Genomic DNA, 20,137 nt, shown 5'->3' on the forward strand with positions numbered 1-20,137 from the left:
TGCAGGAGCCCAGAGAACCCCCACTGCGGCCCCAGGCCTGGGCCGCATGGGCAACCCGCAGACCCAGAGCACCCGGTGGCACGGCAGCAGCGAACCCCAGCCCCTGAGTGCTGGGTGGGCAGCGCAGCACTGGTGCCAGTCACCTCGAGTCCTGGCGGCAGGGCCACAGAAGAGCACCGGGAACCTCAGATGGGGGGCTGGGGGCATAGCGTGGGCAGGGCCAAGCCAGGCTGTTTGGAGAGGCACAGCCTCCTCCTGCCTATTATACCTGCCACCCATGTTTGTGGATGTTTATAGGAAGAGCCTCCCTTGTGTAAGAGGCATCATGGGAAAAAGCAGAAAGGTGCTTCTTTGTCAATTTAATAAATAGGTGATGAAGGTGGACATTGTTGGCAGAGTAGAGGTGGGAGTCAACTTCTCATAGTGCATTACAAATGATCGGTAGCAAAAGGATAGGCCATGAAAGGCCTTAAAAATGAAGACAAGTTTGGTCCTAATGCAAATTTATAGAAAATTTTCAGAAATACAAAATCATGAGACTGAAAATAATATCTTACAAAGGCACAAACAGTGAGATTGCAAAGGGTTTGGGTAGGCTGGAGATGAAGCAGAAACTACGAGTGATGTACTTTGTACTACAGCAGAGTCGCCTGCTAGCCCAGCAATGTTGTCTCCAGTACTCATTCCTAGTTTTTAATCCTCAACCAAGGATTTGTTCCATTTAACATACAGAGAGTAGAGTGGCACCAAGCTTTGGTGCAGCAAGCATTATCTTGGGGAGGCTGATTGCAACCAGCTCTCCTGTCATCAAATAGTCTAACAGCAGTAGAGAAGCCCCTGTCTCTCTCCCTCCCCATAACCTTCATGGCACTGGAGAGACTGTGAGGCTTTCAACTGCCACTGAGTCGAAGCACTCTCTCCCTCACCATGATCACAGCAACACAGAAAAGGCTCTATACAGTTTCAGTGACCCATTGGGTCTGACAACAGCCACACCCCCACATACACCCTGCCCTGATTGTGACAGCTGTGGAGGGGCACTGAAAGTTCTATCTACCAGCCAGTTCTCTGTCCTATCATAGCAGAAAGAAAGGAAACAGACCCCATTGTGCTATTTCTGTATGTCTATTCAAGCTCCTGAATAGCAACAATAGTGCATTGGAGGCCCCATTTTTCTCCAAAAGAGTTAAACCACCATTACCTGCTTAGAAAGTATAAGATTGTTCTTTATATAGAGAAAAACAGAATTATGCGTTTATAAGAATAGGTGTATATAATTGTGCTTCCCTCACACACAAGATATTACTTTTCTGAGACATGAATAAAAGGAAGATCACCCGAAAAAGTCAGTTCTTCTATTTAGTCTAGTATAAATATTTATGCTGAGAGCATAGCAAAGGCTCTCTCGCTGATATTCAAGATGCTTCTTGAAATCATTAATTTAAAAGGCTGCATCTTTGTTCTTCCTCCCTCTTTTCACAATCACACAATCTGAAGTAGGTAAACGGATATGGAAAAATAACATTCTTAGAAACAAGAAATTGCAGACATTATGGTAAAGTATAATGCATTAAACAAGGCATAAAGCATTGCCTATGATACATGCAGGTTCAGTGAGCGACAAGAAGCACAAATTCTCTGTGCAGAATCCTCTCAACACACCAGGCAATCCTTAATAGCAGGATTTTCTAATGAGAGCAGTAACAGAGTCATCCAGTGCCTTGAGTCCTCAGTTTAGAACCATGGGAAAGAGTTATTTATTTATTTATTGGTGAAAGGATTTTTCGTCTCCAAATGATCTTCAGTGAAGGGAAAAAATAAAGTAAAATCCCTATGCAAAACAAAAACACTTCAACTTTGAAATACTGAAGTTTTTATTTCAGCCACTGTTTTTAAAAAATGCCACAGTGACAGCCCAAACATTCATTTCCTTCTCCAGTCCAGAAAAATATACACAAATTCCCAGTCTCTACTCACATAATTCTTTTTTTATATCAGAGCACAAAGCCTTGCCTAAACCTTTTTATGCCACAAATTACACATATTGGTAAAAGCTTATTGTTCCTTGACAGAGCTGCCTTCAAATGTATGTCACTCTATTAACCCAATAATCCAAGCCTTTACAGCCTTTGATTATGAAGACAACGAAGGAAAGTCCACTGTATCTACCAAAAACATAAAACAAACTGTGAAATCCCATTGATTGCAAGATGCAGACAAGGTCAAAATCCAGTTCCCTGTGTTTTAAGGCGTCTTCTCACAAAAGTTGCGTTTTTACCCTCTTAAAAAAAAAAGTGTCATGAAAATATCTTCCTAGAAAGACAATTACAGGAATGTTTGTTTACATCACCAGCTCTATTAAAGTTGGCAAGCATTAATGCAATAAAATCCTGGATTAAATCAGGGTTAAATGAGATTAGGAGAAGACACATTATTATTCAAATCACACTCCATGCGAGCAGGGTATGCTGCCAGACTTGTAAATCAGAGATTAGAATTTAACACTATTCCTTCTGAGATCTGACAGTCTAGGCCTAAAGGTCTTTTTATAAATATTGCTGGAAACCACCTGCCAAGTTCATAGACATTGATGTTACAGCCCTGATTTCACAAGTGCTGAGCACCCGCAACTCCAACAGGAAGTTAATGGAAGTTGCAGGTGCTCAGCACCTCAGAAAAATCAGGTTCCACAAACAATAAAGTTCTTTTATATGTCATAATGGAAAATTTGTTTCCCCACTTCCTCTCTCTTTCAATCCAAGACATTTCATCTGCACCTCTTCCTGCACAGACCAGATGCAATTCAGGCTATTCCCTGAGGCTCTGGGGCTAGGAAACATACCTTCTGGCCTCTTTTATAAATAAGTAAATAAATAAATAAAATCTAGTGTGTCCTTTTGGGTCTCAACCTACTGCTGAAGTCCCTAACACTCATATCCCATATATAATTGACATTCAAGAGTATATCCCAGAAAACAGATCATCTTCTTTGGAAATAAAGTAGTCAGAAAAGCTTCTGAGTCACTGGCAAGGTTTCTAATTATCCACATAAGGAACTGGGTGTGGGATCATGGAGCATTTCTCTTTAGAGGTAGGATGGGGGATTCATAGGAAGTCTTTGACTTAACCCTGAAGACCTCTTGATCGATGAGGACAGCCAATCTGCTGAGTCCCAAGAGTAGAGAGCACTTACCCTTCAAGGAGGCATCTCAGAGAAAAGTCTTGACTGACGTGGAGTAATGCAGAGTTACCAGCAATAACCCTTCCAGCCTCTGAGTCCCTCTCTTCAGGCAGAGGGAAGGCACACTGGCTGGGAGCAGAGATGGCTGAACTCAGTGTCCTTCCTGAGGTCTAGTCACAGATGGAGCATCTCGTGTCCTTAAGCTTACTCCATTCTGTCTACTCTGCCATGGTTGGGGAAAGGGGAACAGGCAGACAGAAGACCAGTGGGTTGATCTGTTCAGAAGCGTGCCCTTTATGTTTTATAGTCTCTGAAGGGAGAAGAGTGAGTAGGAAGAAAGATCTTGCTCACTCCTGCTCCAAACTTGCTGAGAATAAGGCGTAAGACTAGAAAGGCGGTGGCCATGCCCCAGAGCCTCAGGGGCATGTCAGACCTGCCTTCAGTATTTGTAGGAAGAAAGGTGCAACCTACACATCTCAGACTGAGGAGGAAGAGGAGGAGGAGGAGGTCAAGATCCAGAATTATTCAATGTTTACAAATGCGATTGGCATGTTACCTTTGAAGTAATATGTCACATGGAAATTTCTCACCTCAGTTTCTCAATCCTATACTTATTCAGAACTCCCTCTTACAACACCAGTATGAAACTTGGCACAAACATCGAGGGATATCACAGCAGTGTAAATTTCTTGTTTTTAAAAGTCTTCTGCGACAAGTTGGGTCTTTCCCCTCTCCAAAAAAAAAAAAAAAATGTTTTGTTTTAAACTTCAAACAAGAGGACCTATTTAAGCCTTGCCTGCGCTAGAGAAACGCAGTACGCTAACCATTACATGGTCACCCAGCACATCCAGAACAGATCTCATGTCCACACACAAGAAGTTGCACATGCATAACCACCACCATTTGGATAAGACTTGTTTCAAAGAAAGGCTAACCTCTGTACGGTCCTCCAAGGTGACATTGTTTACTGGTGCAATGCCAGTGTGAATGGAAATCACTGGTATTAAAACCACAAGAGTGCCTTTAGGGAGGGGGAAGTATAAGACCATGAAGAATCTTGTCAATTGCTTCTTTGACAATGTCAGTAACATCTTTGTAACAAGATGGTCCAGCCCCTTTAAGGAGTTGTGGGTCTGGGGGCCAGCCAACCTGTTCCATAATATGCCCCTTAAGGGAGCAGCAGACAAGCTGAGGAATGGGAGCCAGGTATTAATCAGGGAACTATCTCCTGAATAGGATAAAAACCCATCAGTTAGTGGACTCTGGGAGAGAGGCTCTGTAAAGCAGGGCTGGAACCTGGCCTGGGGGATGCCAGCTTGAACCACTACATTGCCCCACAAAGGGGGTCTGTGGAATCCCTTAACCCACGGGGGAAGCAGTGCACAGCCCCAGGAAGGCAGGCTATGGAATCTTTTAACCATGGGAAAAGGTTTGGGTCTGATGGGCCAAAGTAGATTGGATTTTTATGAAGACTTAATAAACTGGACCCCAGCAAGATGAAATATTACTTTGTGTGCTCTGGGCTGTGAACAAGTTATTTTGGAGAAGCAAGAGGGAACAGAGGGCAGTGTGCCTACAAGGCCATGCCGTATCATGAGGGGGACATGCTCTGGAATAGCACCTTGCCACAATCTTGCATAGACTGAACAGAGGGGAGGATTTAAGGATGTGGGTTGAGGATAGAAAATAGGCAGAAGGGATGGTGCAACAGTGCTGCTTGATCATACAGAGTCCAAGTCCTTTAACAAGGATAAGGGAACTCCTGGAGTTACTGTACTGCCCTGTTGAAATTGCTTTAATACAGTATTCATTGACTGATGCTACTGGTTCAGAGTTAGTAAGTAGAAAAATCGAGGTTCCTGGAGCCACAAAGTTGGCTGTACTGCTCAGCCTGAAGTTTCATTATGGGCTTTTAATGAATAGTAGGTAAAGCTGCACATTTAACAAAAACCAGCTGGGCTATCCAGAATCAGAAGAAAAGCCCATCCATCTGTCTGAATGCAGGTCAATTAAAGCTTATAGTGAAAAATCTAAATGTAACCTTAAGTATGGAGCCTCGAATAATTGTGTGTGAAGTAGCTGCAGAACTGGGCCTTCATTCTGCTAAATGTCAACTTGTGAAGCTCTCAGAACAACAGGGAAAATGAATGGGTAGGTGAGGTAATATCTTTTATCGGACTAACTTTTGCATGTTGATATCAGTTTTCCTCCTGCTAGAACATTCTATCCTAAAAGTACAGTTGTCTCCTTAAAATATATATTAAAAAGTAAAAAGAATACAGAGAGTATTCACGCTACAAAAAAAGCTGGAATGATTTATATAAATACATGCATCTCTGAGGGTAGGGGGCAATCTCTCTCACAACAGAAGGAAGTATCCTCTCCTTTGTGGTATGGATCAAGTATAGGAGAACTTGGAAGCACAGCTTCTCTAACCCATATCCACAGGTTGTCCCATTGAATTCAATAGGTCTAGTCATGTACTAAATCAATCTTAATTAGAAGGAAGGATATATTTGGCCCTTGGAAATTAGCCACAAACAGTCATCCTGAAATAACTTAAGAATAATGGAGAAAGAGAGGGTTGCTATTGACAAACACAATAATAAAGGCCACTAAATCACATCATACAAGAAAAATGCAACATATATACCTGTGACTGACTTTTTACTATGTAAACAATACATAGTACGAAACTATCTCCCCTCTCTCTCCAGCGTTAGCCAGAATTGTCTGGTTAAATTATTTGAATATCCGATTACAGTTTTTCTTGATTAGATCAATTCTAATCAAACCAAAGTAGGAGTCCAAAATGGCTACCAGAATGCAAAAAGTTAAGATAAGCCACTAAATCTCTGTCTGTAACAGCCACTTTGATCTACAACTCATGCTTGTGTTGCTTTGAAGTCTGAACTTCAAGCTGCCAGCTGTTGCTACAGTACATGGAATTTTTAAAAGTCTCATGTGCTTGTAAAGATGGGCACTTAAGAAGACATCAGCAGTTACAAAAACTGCAGCGGTATAGATGCTGGGGTTTAAAACACCTGAATGTGCCATATCTAAAAACCTACTTAAAGAATGCTAACAGTATCTCCTGGTGTTCCGAGTTTAAAATTTTTGTTTCTTTCAACAAAAGCTGGCTAGCACTCCAACAGAGTTGCTACCATTTGTGATCCATGGTGTTGGTTTTGACTCAACCAGCTTAGCACGTTTAAGGCAGCATGCGCCTTGTCTACCTTAGAATTTTAAACATATTGTGTGTCAGCTAACACATGCTAAATTTTAAATACTGGTCCTGACAAGGCCTGTTGTTCTCAGGACTGACAGAAGCTTGGCCTCAATATACTGGGAAATAGTGCAGACATACAACACATCCTTTTTCTCGGTAAGCGACAGACCCAGGCACAGACTAGAGAAAGCATGAATGCAGAGCGCAGCTGCTCTGGTCTCTCAATGGAAGGACCTAGATGGCAGGCAGTTTGAGGAGAAGCTGAATCCATGGGATTGACAAGAAATTTGAAGAGGGATGAAAAAAGGGGCTTTGAGCAGAGCCGCAGAGTTGATCTGAGGACTGAACTGGGAACCTGCTTCCTTCAGGGATCCAAGGCCCTGAGCTTCTGAGAGAGGGAAGACAGACGCTCCTTTCACCTCTCTACCATATCAATGTGGCAGTTGGGCACAGCCGCCAGTGAGAAGCCTTGGGATCCAGGGAAGACTTCGGGCGGGGGGAAGGGGTGCAGGGGAAGAGAGAGGAGACTGTTTGGCTTTAGCTTAGTGCTTCCCTGGAGCTTCTGCTTTCCCAGAAGGGATGGAGTTTTTCTAATTACTACACAACCCGCAACAAGGAGAAACTAAAGCTGCATCTGAATCTGACAGAAAGCTAAGCCACTGGCTGCTACAGTCCACAACACTGTCTCTTCTGCTTGAGCTATTGTTTCTTTCCGTTCTTCAAGGACAGTTATCAGCGAGACATTACCATTCACTCAACACAGCCATTCCAAATGGACTACTTCTCAGAGAGATTACAAGTAAAAGTCATTCCCACATGTGTAGAATGGTAGGGTGGAGACAGAGAAATTGTCAGTCTTGGGGGAACTAAGTACATGGATATAGTCAGCTGATGAGATCGGAGAGTTAAGGGAAAATTCTTTAAGAAATAGAGGTCAGATTCAATACAGACATAAACAGTGCTTATAATTTGGTCACAGGATAGGTTTAAGTGGCCAAAGTACTGTAATTTACACCAATCAGACGTTCAATAGATTTGCAAATGACTGTAACATACATATATATGATATTCACTGGGGAACAAACTCAACCACATCCTGTATGAGTGCAAGACCTATTTACATTGAAGGGAGTTGTATCTGCTTATTCAATCACTGAATTTGGCCTTGGAAATGGTGGAGATGGTGTGACACTTTTCAGGATTAACTGGGGTTTGATACCACCTTCTCACAGCAGAAAGGAGTCTTGTCTGTGCACACCGGAAGAAACCCTCCCCAGCTGCTTGCAACACAAGGACTCTGCTCTGCGCTCCACAAGCTCTGCTCTGTCCCAATTCAGGCTAGCAATTTACACACCCCATTTTGTTAACATTTGAACGTCCAGTCTATTATCCTCTGGACACCAACGCCGCATACCATTCTGCTCCCACCACCTACCAGTCTAGTAAAATATGGCACAACCCTCTAGGGTGGAGTCAGTTATACCTGTAAAAAGGTGACTTATACCAATACTGATATTCCCACTGCCATGTGGGAATGGCTGGAGCAGTAAGCATCGTTACACTGACTCCACGCAAGGGGGGCTGTGCCACTTTAACTAGATGGTACAGTTAAAGCAGTACAACATTATCGTATAGACACAGCCTTAAACATTAGCCCACCATGGAGAGCCAATGACCTCAGAGAGAATAGGGAAAGGCATGGTTTATCATTCATTGCTGTTGGAAGACAGACCAGGGAGTGAAGAGACTAATGATACTGTCAGACTCAAAAGGATGCTGCTAGAGCATATGAACCCCTCTGCCACAGCACTGATGTCTGCTAGGGACTCATCTAGATTGGGCAAATGAGTAGCTCTTTCAAATATGTTACTGGTTGGGATCAAACTTCTAGACCTACAACTCTTCTCCATGCTTGATAACGGGCAGCTAGTTCCTTTTTGGAAATGACTCTCCGCTAAATGGTGTTTATGTTAATTAAACTCGTTACCTAACCCATTTTAAAGCACCATTCACTTTCCTAGGCTAAATAAACCTTATCTCACTGTTGTGTTCTGGCCAGACCCCTAAACTAAGGGTATGCCTACTGCAATCAGGAGGTGTGACTGAAGAACATGTAGACATATCAAAGTTAGATTGAGTAGCAATGGCAGCACAGCCGTAGCAGCACACCAGCTCTAATCAAGCTGTCCCACTAAAAATCAGAGTGTAGCCGCAGCAGCGAGAGTGGCAGGAGGGGCTACCTGCCCCAAGTATGTACCGAGCCGAGATGCTAGATACATACTCTGAGTGGCTAGCCCCTCCCACAGCTACACTCCATGTGGAAAGTGCTTTCCCTCCCATCCCATTTATTTTTTCTTTTCCCTTCACCTTTTGCTGGCTATAAATATATAGTTTCTTGTGTAGGAAGGCTGTGTTATAATGTCGCTTTTACTATTCCATGGCTAGAGAGAAGTCTGAGGCCAGTGTGTAAGCCACCTGTTGCCTTTCAGGAGCTGCAGGGCATAGCTCTCTCCTTTAGATGTTTCCTTCCACTGGCTGTTCCAAACATTAGTTTATTTGGTATCCCTAAAAACAGGGAAAAAATGAAGCGTGGTCTATGGGTTTAAGGTGGGTACAAATATTAAATGGGAGTCACAGTTTTTACAGGCTCATTCCAATCTACCACCTCATCAGGTCTCTAACCTATCCATCGGGGGTTGGAAGAACTTCAGTGCATATATGTTTTCTTGGAATTGATTAAAAAAAAAAAGTCCAACTCTTTTGCTCCCTAGGAGTTTTCATAACTGCAAGAGGACACATCACTGATTTCACAGTTCAGCGTGGAATTTCGAAGAACCATGGAATTGTCATATCAGATTGCGTAAATAAATTGTCACGTACTGTATTTGACTAGTGACACACCTCAGTATAATATATTCCTTGCTTGGTCTGCACACCAGTAAGCACTTTATAATCCCTCCCAGCTCACTGAGGATTCTCTCCCTTTCTTTTTACTTTTACCAAACCCTCCTCACTGCGATGGCTAGGAGAGCTGATGTAACTCTCTCTAGGCTGGGCATCCTGCACCAGCACAGGAGTTTCTATTAAACAATAAAAAGGACACCTATCCCTGTTGCCTGGTGTGGAGAAGCAAGCTAACTTCTACATCTGATTCCAATTTGTTGATTGAACATGAACTGCTGAGCTGGTTCCAATGTAGTTTTTAATTTCAATCTATTTATGACCAGAAACCTTCTGTAAAAAGATCAACCACATAACAGGCACATTTTCTAGAAATATCTTCAGTACATAGATTTCTAACCTAAATCACAAACACACAGAGTTTATTTTCTATTGACACTCAATACACTGCGTTGATGGAAAGAAGGAGTGGTTTGATTTCTTTGGTGCTGTGGTTTTAATGCATCCATTCCTGGGTTCCACCACTAAAATACATATCCCAGCAACAATAGTTATAAAGATGGTGACAAAACAGTATTATACTAGTAAAAGCTGGTGTCATGCATGGAGGCAAAGCTGACCTTTCCTAGAATTTGGGGGGTTTATTCTAAGAACCAGAGAAATACACTTCTAGGTTTGTTTCTTTGGAGTAAAAAGGATATTCATTTTTCCAGCAGAGCTGGTTCAATGCGTTTTTCCTATGAAAGGCCTAAGGAACACATGCAGGGCTCACTTTTCTTACGTAAAGTAATAGAAGGAGTTACCCAACGTGTGCAGCTCCTCTCAGTATAAAACTGCAAAAACCCCTAAAATCCTATAACTAGTTTATTATTATGGATTATCCATGGCGTATTATCATCAAGAACTGGTTTACCTGGCCACTGGATATCATTCTTGATATCACAGCTGAAAATATGCTTTCCTAGAAGTTACTACGGTGGTCCTTCAAAGTCAATTTCATGATAGTTGTCAAATTGATGGTCACTAACTATTTAACTCAAATAGAAAGAATTCTTGAAATAAGTGTGTAATAGTGTGTAATTCTGGTACACTATTCTTTAGATGTTGCGGGTAAGTTTTTGGTCTAATTTACACTGTTGTAAATTAGGAATAACTCCACTGATTTCAGTAGCATTATTCCTGATTTACACTGGAGTATGTGAGCGCAGAATTTAGCTTGCTGTACAGAGAAAGACTTGAATATTCACCTATTGTTTCAGAACAGTAATGGGCATAAGAGCAGTGTAACTATTCAAAGGAAAAGCTCTCGGCAAACGGAATGAATTCTGAAATTAGGGTTCCATGACTTACTTTAGCTTGGTCTCAGGATCATTTTGATACACGATAGTAATTTTCAATGAAAACACATCCAGCAGGCATACTATTCAAGACAATAACTGAGGGACAGGATTGAAAAGCCTCACACAAAGCTGTTTGTTTAAATAACTTAATTAAAACAGCACTTAAATAGAGAAGAATTTAACTCACAAAATAAAATCTTTCATTTCTAAAAATTCGGAGTAAACAACATGCAAGAATCAATTGGCTACCATTTGATCTTACAACGTTCTCAACTTTAATGCTATATTTATAGGAGTCAGGATTTTTAATATTGCACAGTGGACAGATTTCAAACTTTTTTAAATATATTGAACTGCATACTTGATTTTTTTAAAAAAATGTTTTGGTTAGTCCCTTTGATAATCACCAAGTATAAATCACTGTTCAGCATAGTCTATAAAAAGCATGGTATTCCTGTCCTAAGTCCTTCCTAGATAGCAATGGATGACAGTTGACATAGCTTACTTTTTAATAGCCTCTTCACTCTCCAACACTCACTCTCGTCAGTCGTTATAAGTAAGCTTGGAAGAATTAGATTTTTATCAGCAAATGTCAGTAAACATTGATTTCACCATACGCACGCACGCACGCACATCCCCCCCAATGAAGAAATACTTCCATCAATGATAGTTGAAATTTACAAATAGGTAAAGAAAGAAAAATCTGCTTAAGACCTTAGAGTTTGATTTGAGGAAAATTATTTTGTATATTTTGACATGCAATGCTGACAATTTGTGTTTTATCACTTATAAAGCTTTCACTTTTTGACTCGGAACATCTACAGTCATTAAACAATTATTGTCTGACACCCCTATTAATTTCCCACAACTGTTAAAATTTAAATAGATAAATATCTTTAAAAAGTGCTTAACACCCATGATTTCACGGAACTGAAAATTTGTTCTAGGAATTATCTTGGAGAAGGTCTGTGGCCTGTGTTATACAGGAGGTCAGACTAGATGATCACAATGGACCCTGCTGGCCTTGGAATCTATGAATTAAAAAAAAAAAATCAATAAAAATCTAAGAATTGCATAAAAATAAACCAATATCTGTTATAAAAATATTTAATTCTGCCAAACCTACGTATAGAGACACAAGGTGCGTGAGGTAATGTGTTTTATTGGACCAATTTCTGCTGGTGAGAGAGACAAGCTTTTGAGTTACACACAGCTCTTCAACAGAGATATTACCTCACCTGCCTTGTCTCTAATATACTGGGACATGGGAACATGGCTACAACTATACTGCATACAAGCCTATGCATAAGTGTTATGTGGGAAATCAAGCCAAATAGTTTTGTAAATTATGGACCATAACATAGGGAAAGGAAAAATAGACAAACTTTAGTGCAAATGCATAAAAATATGAAGGAAATGCAGTGAGTGAGTAAAAGTATGTGACTGACTGCAATCTTGCTAAAACAAAGTTTACATGGCTTATCCTTGAAAGTGGTATTTTGTAATTAAATATCACAGAAACTTCACATCCACATATACTTGAAAATAGCCACGAGAACAAGTGTAGAGCTATGGTCATATGAAAAACCATGCTTATTCTCTTCAAAGGAGTAGTATTTTGACCCAGTATTTCTTGGACAATGCAGGGATTTGGGACTAGGGATTTGGGACTCTCAAAATAAAATATCTTGAGGTGTAACTTATCCATCAGGAAGTCTGAATAACTAAATGAAAGCAAATATCAGTTCTGTGCACACACAAGCATCTTTCCACACAGGAATAGAAGTAGAAATTCTAAACAAATATGTATGGAAATGTATATTATGCTGGATTAGAATGCCCATGTGTATCTGAGGAAAACAAAGACAAGTTAATGTATGGTATGGGTGGTTCTTGAATGACACAAAGCAGGTTTTTATTTAGTATTGCAGTTTGCAATTAAGTGCCTTATAAACAGATTTAAATAAAAGAAAAATTATATAAATCTGTCAATGAATGGTGATGTCAGGCAGCTCTACTCTAGGCTCTTTAGAGGAAGCTCTCTGCAAGTATTCAGGAAGCTGCTTGTATTTGCTCTATAGATGCTATAATTAAGTTCAAATACTGGGTTTTTTAGGACAATTTTTGATAGCTATTTTGCACACTTAGGCTATGTCTACACTGCAAACAAGAAGTGTGATTGCAGCAACTGTGAGCATAACCCACGCTAGCTTTGATCTATTTTAGATCAAAGCTAGCCTGAGTAACAACAGCAGCATGGCTGCAGCAGCACTGCCTGCGGCAAGGGCTGGCCTCAAGCACGGGCATGTGCACGCTTCAAGCTGGGGGTGTCGTTCCCAGCTAGCGTAGACAGACCTGCACTAGCTCCATCTAGAAACAAGCACACCTTCAAGTGATATGTGGTATGTCCAAAAGGAAAAGGGAAACAGTCTGCCAGAGACATCTGCCAGTTCCATAACAAATAGTATCTCAGATGAGGGCCAGGGAAAATTATTATTCCGACATAGTAAATCATTAACTGGACCCCGGGAGAGGGTGGCAATGAATAATCAGACCAACGTCAGTCCAGTTCCAAGTCCTGTTATGATATGAGAGGGGACCAAAAGACGAGTCAGAAAGCCTACCAATCAGCAGTCTAAACCATCAGAGCACCATAGCCTGTTCTACATATTCCATAATGGTGAAGATCAAGACTCTGCGAAGGAGCAGCGGGACCAGAAAACCACTGGATAAAGAGGACTCAGTCTGATGCATTTTGGCATTGCAGCATTTGGAAGGAACTTGAAGCCACACCCTAATACTGTCAGTAGAGACTAGAGTGAAGAGTACTACGGTTACCACCGCTGGGGAAAGCAAGTTTATGAATTCTGAGTCACTAACAGCACAGGCTGTCAGAACAAATGAGTTGCCCGAGAGTCAGGGTAGACACCACAGAATTTTCCCAGAAACCCACGGCAACTGTATGCAGGATTTGCCATCTGATTAAATTGGAAATTTGGGGACCATAATAGCTGCCATTTAAAAGGCTACTGGAAGCCTTAGTCTGGGTACCCAGACACACAGGAAGTGTGAATGCAGTGAAGCTCTAGGAAGCGACTGGGTCTGGGAGCATCAGTAGCAGAACAACTGGAAGAGGTTACAATGGTATTATAAACATTTTTTGTTTGACAGGTTGTTCACTAAAGAAATTAACTTGGGAGCTGTTCTGTCTCTGCCTCAGTATGCGCTCTCTATAATAAAATACAATATGGAAATGACATGAAGTCCCTCCTCATGAAAGATTACAAAAACACAGCACTAGCTAATTAATGTTCGTGTCTACATTATCTGGTAAAAATAATCAGTTTCAAAGACCATGCAGACATGGACACACAATGCTTAAGAGTAAACTCTGAATGGTATGAAGGATAAGTGACAGAAAAATTACACTTTTCCATTATGTTAGCAATATGCGGTATTAGCATAAGCAAAATGTTACCTTATCAGTAAGACTACACAAAGCTTATCCTGTGTTTGATGCAAAGTACATTTCTATAAAATGACACTTTACAACTGTGATACCAAAAATTCAGTGAGTTAGTACAGTGAGAACCACAGACCACCAGTGAACTGGCCACATATATCCTAGTGCTGTCAAATGTTCCCCTTTTTTCGTTATGGCTACGTCAACTAACCACATCTCTCCTCAAAAATGACCTAGAGACGGAGAACAGGCCTTACCTAGCAACTGTTGCTATGCTACTTATTGCTGTTGCTCCAGGCCATGAAAATTCTGTAATTGTACTATTTTTCCACCCACAGGCCTATATCAATTTTATTATTTCTATTTTCATGCATTGTTTACTTCAGCATGTAATTTGCCATGTATGCGACAGCCACACAAAGCCCATCTAGTTAGATTGTTTCAAGCAAACTAGTACATTCTACATTTTCAAACTTCTAAGTTGTATGATTAAATAAACAAGTTTTTATAGCATCCTCTCCTTCAATAAAAGTAATATCACTGTTTTCAACAGATATGAAATACAGTACCTACAAATTATAATTAGTGTTTGTCATCAGCCACTGGAATGAAATGTAAAAACAATTAAAAGCAAAAATGGAAGGATTATAGATGTTCACACTGTTAATATTGTCTGATACAGCCTACCTATTAACTCACTGATGAATGCATAATGTAATGTAAATGTACACACAACATTACATGCTTCTTTCCTCACAGCTACATCGGTTGTATCAGTCAACTTGCACTGTGATTTTGGTTTGTACTGCAGTTTCTCAGGTTTTAAAAATACACCTCCTTAGACAAGAAATTTACCCTCTCCCAACCACTTAACTGGCAATTTTGGAAGCAGACACTTTTGAGTGACCTGTAGCAGCCAGTTCAGCTGAGAGTCCCAATTTAACAAAGCAGATAGAAAATTAGAAGGAAGCAGAACAGCGTTTTTTTTCTCTTTTAAGATCGGTTAAACTTTAATGAAGGCTTTTAGTAAACAAAAAGGCAAGGCAAAACCGAAGCGTCAATTCATAACTTAATTTTCATCTAAATTAAGGGAGCAGACCTACCCCTGCTACCACACCCTCTGCTGAAGAACAGCAGAGGCACCGGAAGCAGAGATTTGAAGTGCTTCCATAGGCAGAACAGCATCAAGTCCACAATTAGCAGCCACGGTTCTAGCAAAAATTGAGATCCTGAGGGGATTCCTTACCCATCTCCCTCCCTCATGGCAGATGCCACCTCACATTATTGAGGAACTATGGTCTGAAGGAACCATCCCCCAAGAGATCATTTCTTAATCCTGATGGGGCTGTACCTTCAAAGTCAAGTTACAAGTATTGAAGGCCAGGCTGTGTCCATACAACAGCTCTTCTAACTTCACAGCCAGGTATACATCTGCGGCCATGTTTGCATCTGCGAATGTAGGGAATTCATGTGTAGCTCTTCCATCAGACCTCATTAGGGAACAGAGTGCCTGTAAAATGTGAACACAGAATCACCAGGGCACATGGGGAAATGCATTTTAGGCTGTCCTACTGCACAGAGAGCTGGGAGGGAGAAAGGCCAATCCAATTCCTTACACCCACTCAATTATGGGATCCAACCACACAGCTTAAACAGAATGTTGAATTGGTAACAGGCCAGGGGTCAAACACTGTTAACTCCCATGGTTATTAAGAGTTTTAACCCCATGGTGTGCGAACATAAACTATATTTAGAACCAACCATGCAGTTAACTGGGTACAGAGACCGTGAAAAGTTGTAGTGAGTGCAGAATCAGTCCCTGGTAGCCTGGATGCTGAGAGGTAGTGACTGATGAACCAGGGTTACTCCACCAGTGTTCTAAATACCCACCGACAAACCAGGAAGAAATGGCTGTGTATAGTATACTACACAATGAACAAGTTTCCTCATAATTCACCCAGAACACACACACACACAAAAAAGACAAAATTCTATTAGTCTCCATCACAGTCATGCTGGTTTTTCTTCAGAAAGATCAGCACAAGAAGGGTGCATGTATTGTTTACAAGGACACAAAATACAGTAAAAGCTTTGTTATCCGGCATGTTGGGAGAATGGGGGATGCCAGTTAGTCAAAATTCCGGTTAACAGAGTTATACTTACCAATGGAAGGGTCTCTCAGTTAGACCTCCCCTTCTTTTTAATTATTTTGGGTGGCGTTTGGATATGGGAGGAGGTTCGGGGCAGGGCATTGGGGCGCAGGAGGGGTTTTGGGGTGCCAGATCCAGGTGGCACTCACCTCGGGTGGCTCCCCGGAGGCGGCAACGTGTCCCTGCTGCTCCTAGGCGGAGGCGCAGCCAGGCAGCTCTGTGCACTGCCTCCGCCCACAGGTGCCACCCCCAAAGCCCCAACTTGTTGGATCATATTAAAGAAGTTCTGTATTAAAATCACAAATGAGTTTGATTCCCCATAGTTTAAATTCCAGGGTATTACTAATTAAGAGATCTCTTGGTTTTTGGTACTGTTTCTCTCCCGCTGTGCGTGAAACTTGCAAGCTGCTAATTGCGTTAGTACATTCTAAGACAGAGTCTGTTCTCAAAGCAATTCACACAGAGAGAGACTCAAAGCAATACTCTGTAACAACAGAAACAGCACCCAGAGACTCCCGGCACTTTTGTTGTATTAACAATTGTGATTAAAATAGAGATAGAGGATGTATGTGGATGGATGCTTGGTGTGGATAATAACTGAATGATCAGGGAGGTGCCAGCCTAAAAATCCAGCGTCCATCGGCCGAAGAAGGCGTCAAGTGGAAATAACCAGAGGACCCCTGGAGGGCAGACTGGCATCCACCCAACAGCCTCAAGGATGGGAGAACCAAAGAACAAGATAACATCTGGCAGCATGGAGCCATCAGGAATGTGCTATCTGCTGATTGATTCAGCAACAGCATGATGAAGCAATTCCCACAGACTGGCATAGGAAGAAATTCCTATAAAAATGGACTCTAGAAAGTGAGACCTTTGGGGTCTGATTCTGCAAACCAACTTCCAGGAGCGTCAGATGAGCATCTGACAAGGCCCTGTTCCCTCCTCACGTCCAGGCCACCTGGCCAGTGGCTTGGCATGAGCAACTCTAAGGCTGGTAACTATGATAACAACCTTGCAGAACCTGTGTGTGTGTGTGTGTGTGTGTGTGTGTGTGTGAATAAATATGAGATTGAATGGAATGTTATAACTATAACTAACTGCTTACTATGATTCTTTCTGTATTCACAATAAATGTGGTATTTTGCCTTTTCCCCGTTAATAAGATCCTGCTGGTTTTTCATTTATTGGCATAACAAACTGACCACGGTTCCCGGCCAATGAGAGCTGTGGAGCCAGCGCTTGGGGTGGGGGCAGTGCACAGAGTCCCCGTGGCCGTTCCTCTATCTAGGAGTAGCAGGGACTTGTTGCCACTTCCGTGGAGGCACGCGGAGCCAGGTAGGTAGCCTGCCGGCCCCGCACCAACCGGACTTTTAATGGGAATCAGAAATGCCAGTTTCTAGAGCTTTCTGGTTGATAAAGTACTGGTTAACACAGGTTTTACTGTATAAAGGGACCAATCCAGCTGAGCTGCACTCAGAGAGGCCCTGAGAAGGCAGGTGGGAAAAATAGCTCTACATCACCCAAGGCTGCTTAGGGTCAGTTCAGTCCAAGGGGCCATTACACTGGCTAGGAACAGCCAGAGAGGACCAGTGATCCAGCTACCCCCTACTCAGGCACACTTTATGTCAGGCAGGGCCAGAATAGGGTGGGATAGAGAGCTGGCTATGCCAATTTTACACCACCCAGATACAACCCCATGATGTACTAACTTTGCAGTCCCTTTACATCACCAGATCACAGCAAAGAGGGCCAAAATGAGGCCAAGGGTCTGGTTTAACGTTTCTTTTCAGAATGTTTTTAAGATACATCCCAGTATTTAGCCTCCAGTTGCTTTTCAAAAATATAATAGGATTAAGAGGCTTCATTTGGAATAAGTGAGCCACCTAAGGCGGTGTCTGGTGATTACTTGAGTTTCATAATCCAGAGAGCATTTCTCTAAAAATGCTTTAGACAGGAAGAGATCGGTCAAAACAAATATGGGTGAAAGGGAGAGAAATAAAGGAAACAGTTCAAGATGCTTCATTGTCATTTCAAGGCATTTCATATGTCATTTCAAGGCATGATCATTTAGAAATACCTAGTGACAATCTAAAGAATATTGATTAATTAAAAGGACATTTGAAAGAATAATGCACTTCAGCACAGCTGTTCTTCATTATTATCTTGTCAATGCTTTGACAGGTCTGCTCACTTTTCATCCATCATGAGGCTTGTGAGACCTTCATGGTAACACTGGGCTCTCTCAGTCAGGCCTCCCCTTCTTTTTAATTATTTTCAGAAATACTATACAGTGACTAGCAGGCTGCAAAATCATTGATGCATTTCTACCCTATTTTAGAATTAGACAATTAAAGAGTCATTACCCTTGGGGAAATTCAATGCCTTAGTAACATGTCAAGAACTCAGATTCTTTTCTATAAATATTTTTAAAGCACTTTGTTTTGGATAACTTGATATCCTGGGAAGATATTCCCCATTACCACTCCACTACCATCTCATCCCTTCTCCAGGAGCATACAACTGTTCAGTTCAATAAGTTGTCCCTACACATGGACCGTCGCATATCCCTGTAACTAGAAGTCCACAGTAAAACAGAAGGGGTAACTAGAGGATATAACATTTACATCTCTGTCTGTCAAAACATGGGCAGTTCACACTCTGTTGGTCCTCCGCAGTCTGAGCCATGGAAAAGGCACTGCCTGGGATTAGTAGTGTGGTTCATGAATTTTGGTGTATATATGTTCCTTGCTCCAAGTCTCGCGCACACATTATTTTTGCCCCAGCAGGAACACAATGAGGGCTCAGTGGGTGGAGTCATGGCCTTTCTTCATATGAGCCAACATTAATGCTCATTTACTTTTGCTACATATATTCAAAGCCTTTACTTCTCCACCTTCTTCCTCCAACTGTTGATTCAATCTAAAAGCCAGATGCTGAAAACACTCAAGATAGTGCAACAGTGGGCTACAAGCTGACCTGATCATGAAGATCATGAAATCACCAGATATCTCCAAAAGTGGCTCAAAAATCTTCCCCAATGCTATGTTATGGTTATGAGAAGAAAGGAGAGGTCAAGTGCTGGGAGCTTAGGAGCATTCAAAAAACCCTGTCATGTCTCCTTGAAATCACTCCTCACGGTACTGATACCTATATATTTTTCTGCATCATTTATGTGCTTCCATATCTATGCTAAAAACATTTAGAGTCTGAACTTGGTGTTTCATTATAATAAAATACACACCGAAACACTGGTGACAGTCATGTATAGCACAGCCTTGCACTTTGCATGGCTCTGTAATATGGTATGGTAGTACAGTCCTCCTCACACCTCATCAGAACAAGCCCTGAAGGAAGGAAGGAGGCAGCCTGCTGGAAACTCCCTACAAGTCCCGGATCCAGCATCAGGCTCCATCTGGATCCTGGGCTCTGGCGGGGAGGGGGTGAGAGTGTCTGGGCTGGGTGGATGCCCAGCAGCTGGGCTCTGCGGGGGTAGGAGGTGCAGGTGTCTGGGCTGGGGGGGATCCACTGCTGGGCCCTGGGGGGTAGGGAGTGCATGCAAATATCTGGGCTGGGGGATCCCTGCGACTGGGCTTTGGGGGGGAAGGTTTGAGTATCTGGCCCCCCTGCTGGGCTCTGGGGGGGAGGGGGCAGAGAAACAGTGACTGGGTTGTCATAGGGGTTTCCTTAACTCTCTGCTGCCTGGGAAAAAATTTTGTGTCTGTATTGTTAAAGACAGTTGCTGACAGGTATTCTGAAATAAATTACAAAACAATTGAAACTGGTGTGATTATATAGTGTTATTTTGACAAACAAAATATGCAGAATTTTAAAATATTGTGCACTGAATTTTTAATTTTTTTATGCAGAATTCCC

The 20,137-nt window shown here is 41.9% G+C and overlaps 1 protein-coding gene across 10 annotated transcripts in view; it reads right to left on the bottom strand.

Annotated features, from left to right (window-relative positions):
- Positions 1-20,137, bottom strand: part of SH3KBP1 (SH3 domain containing kinase binding protein 1) — a 352,898-nt gene that overhangs the window by 239,289 nt on the left and 93,472 nt on the right. For 2 of the 10 annotated variants that reach the window (XM_043537957.1, XM_043537956.1), the window contains exon 3: positions 15,466-15,624. The exons of the other annotated variants lie outside the window; for them this stretch is intronic. In XM_043537957.1, the coding sequence (XP_043393892.1) occupies positions 15,466-15,624 (159 nt within the window). The remainder of the gene's footprint in view (positions 1-15,465; positions 15,625-20,137) is intronic. 10 annotated transcript variants of the gene reach the window in all.

This window comes from Chelonia mydas, chromosome 1 (assembly GCF_015237465.2).
Source record: "Chelonia mydas isolate rCheMyd1 chromosome 1, rCheMyd1.pri.v2, whole genome shotgun sequence".
Lineage (NCBI taxonomy): Eukaryota > Metazoa > Chordata > Testudines > Cheloniidae > Chelonia > Chelonia mydas.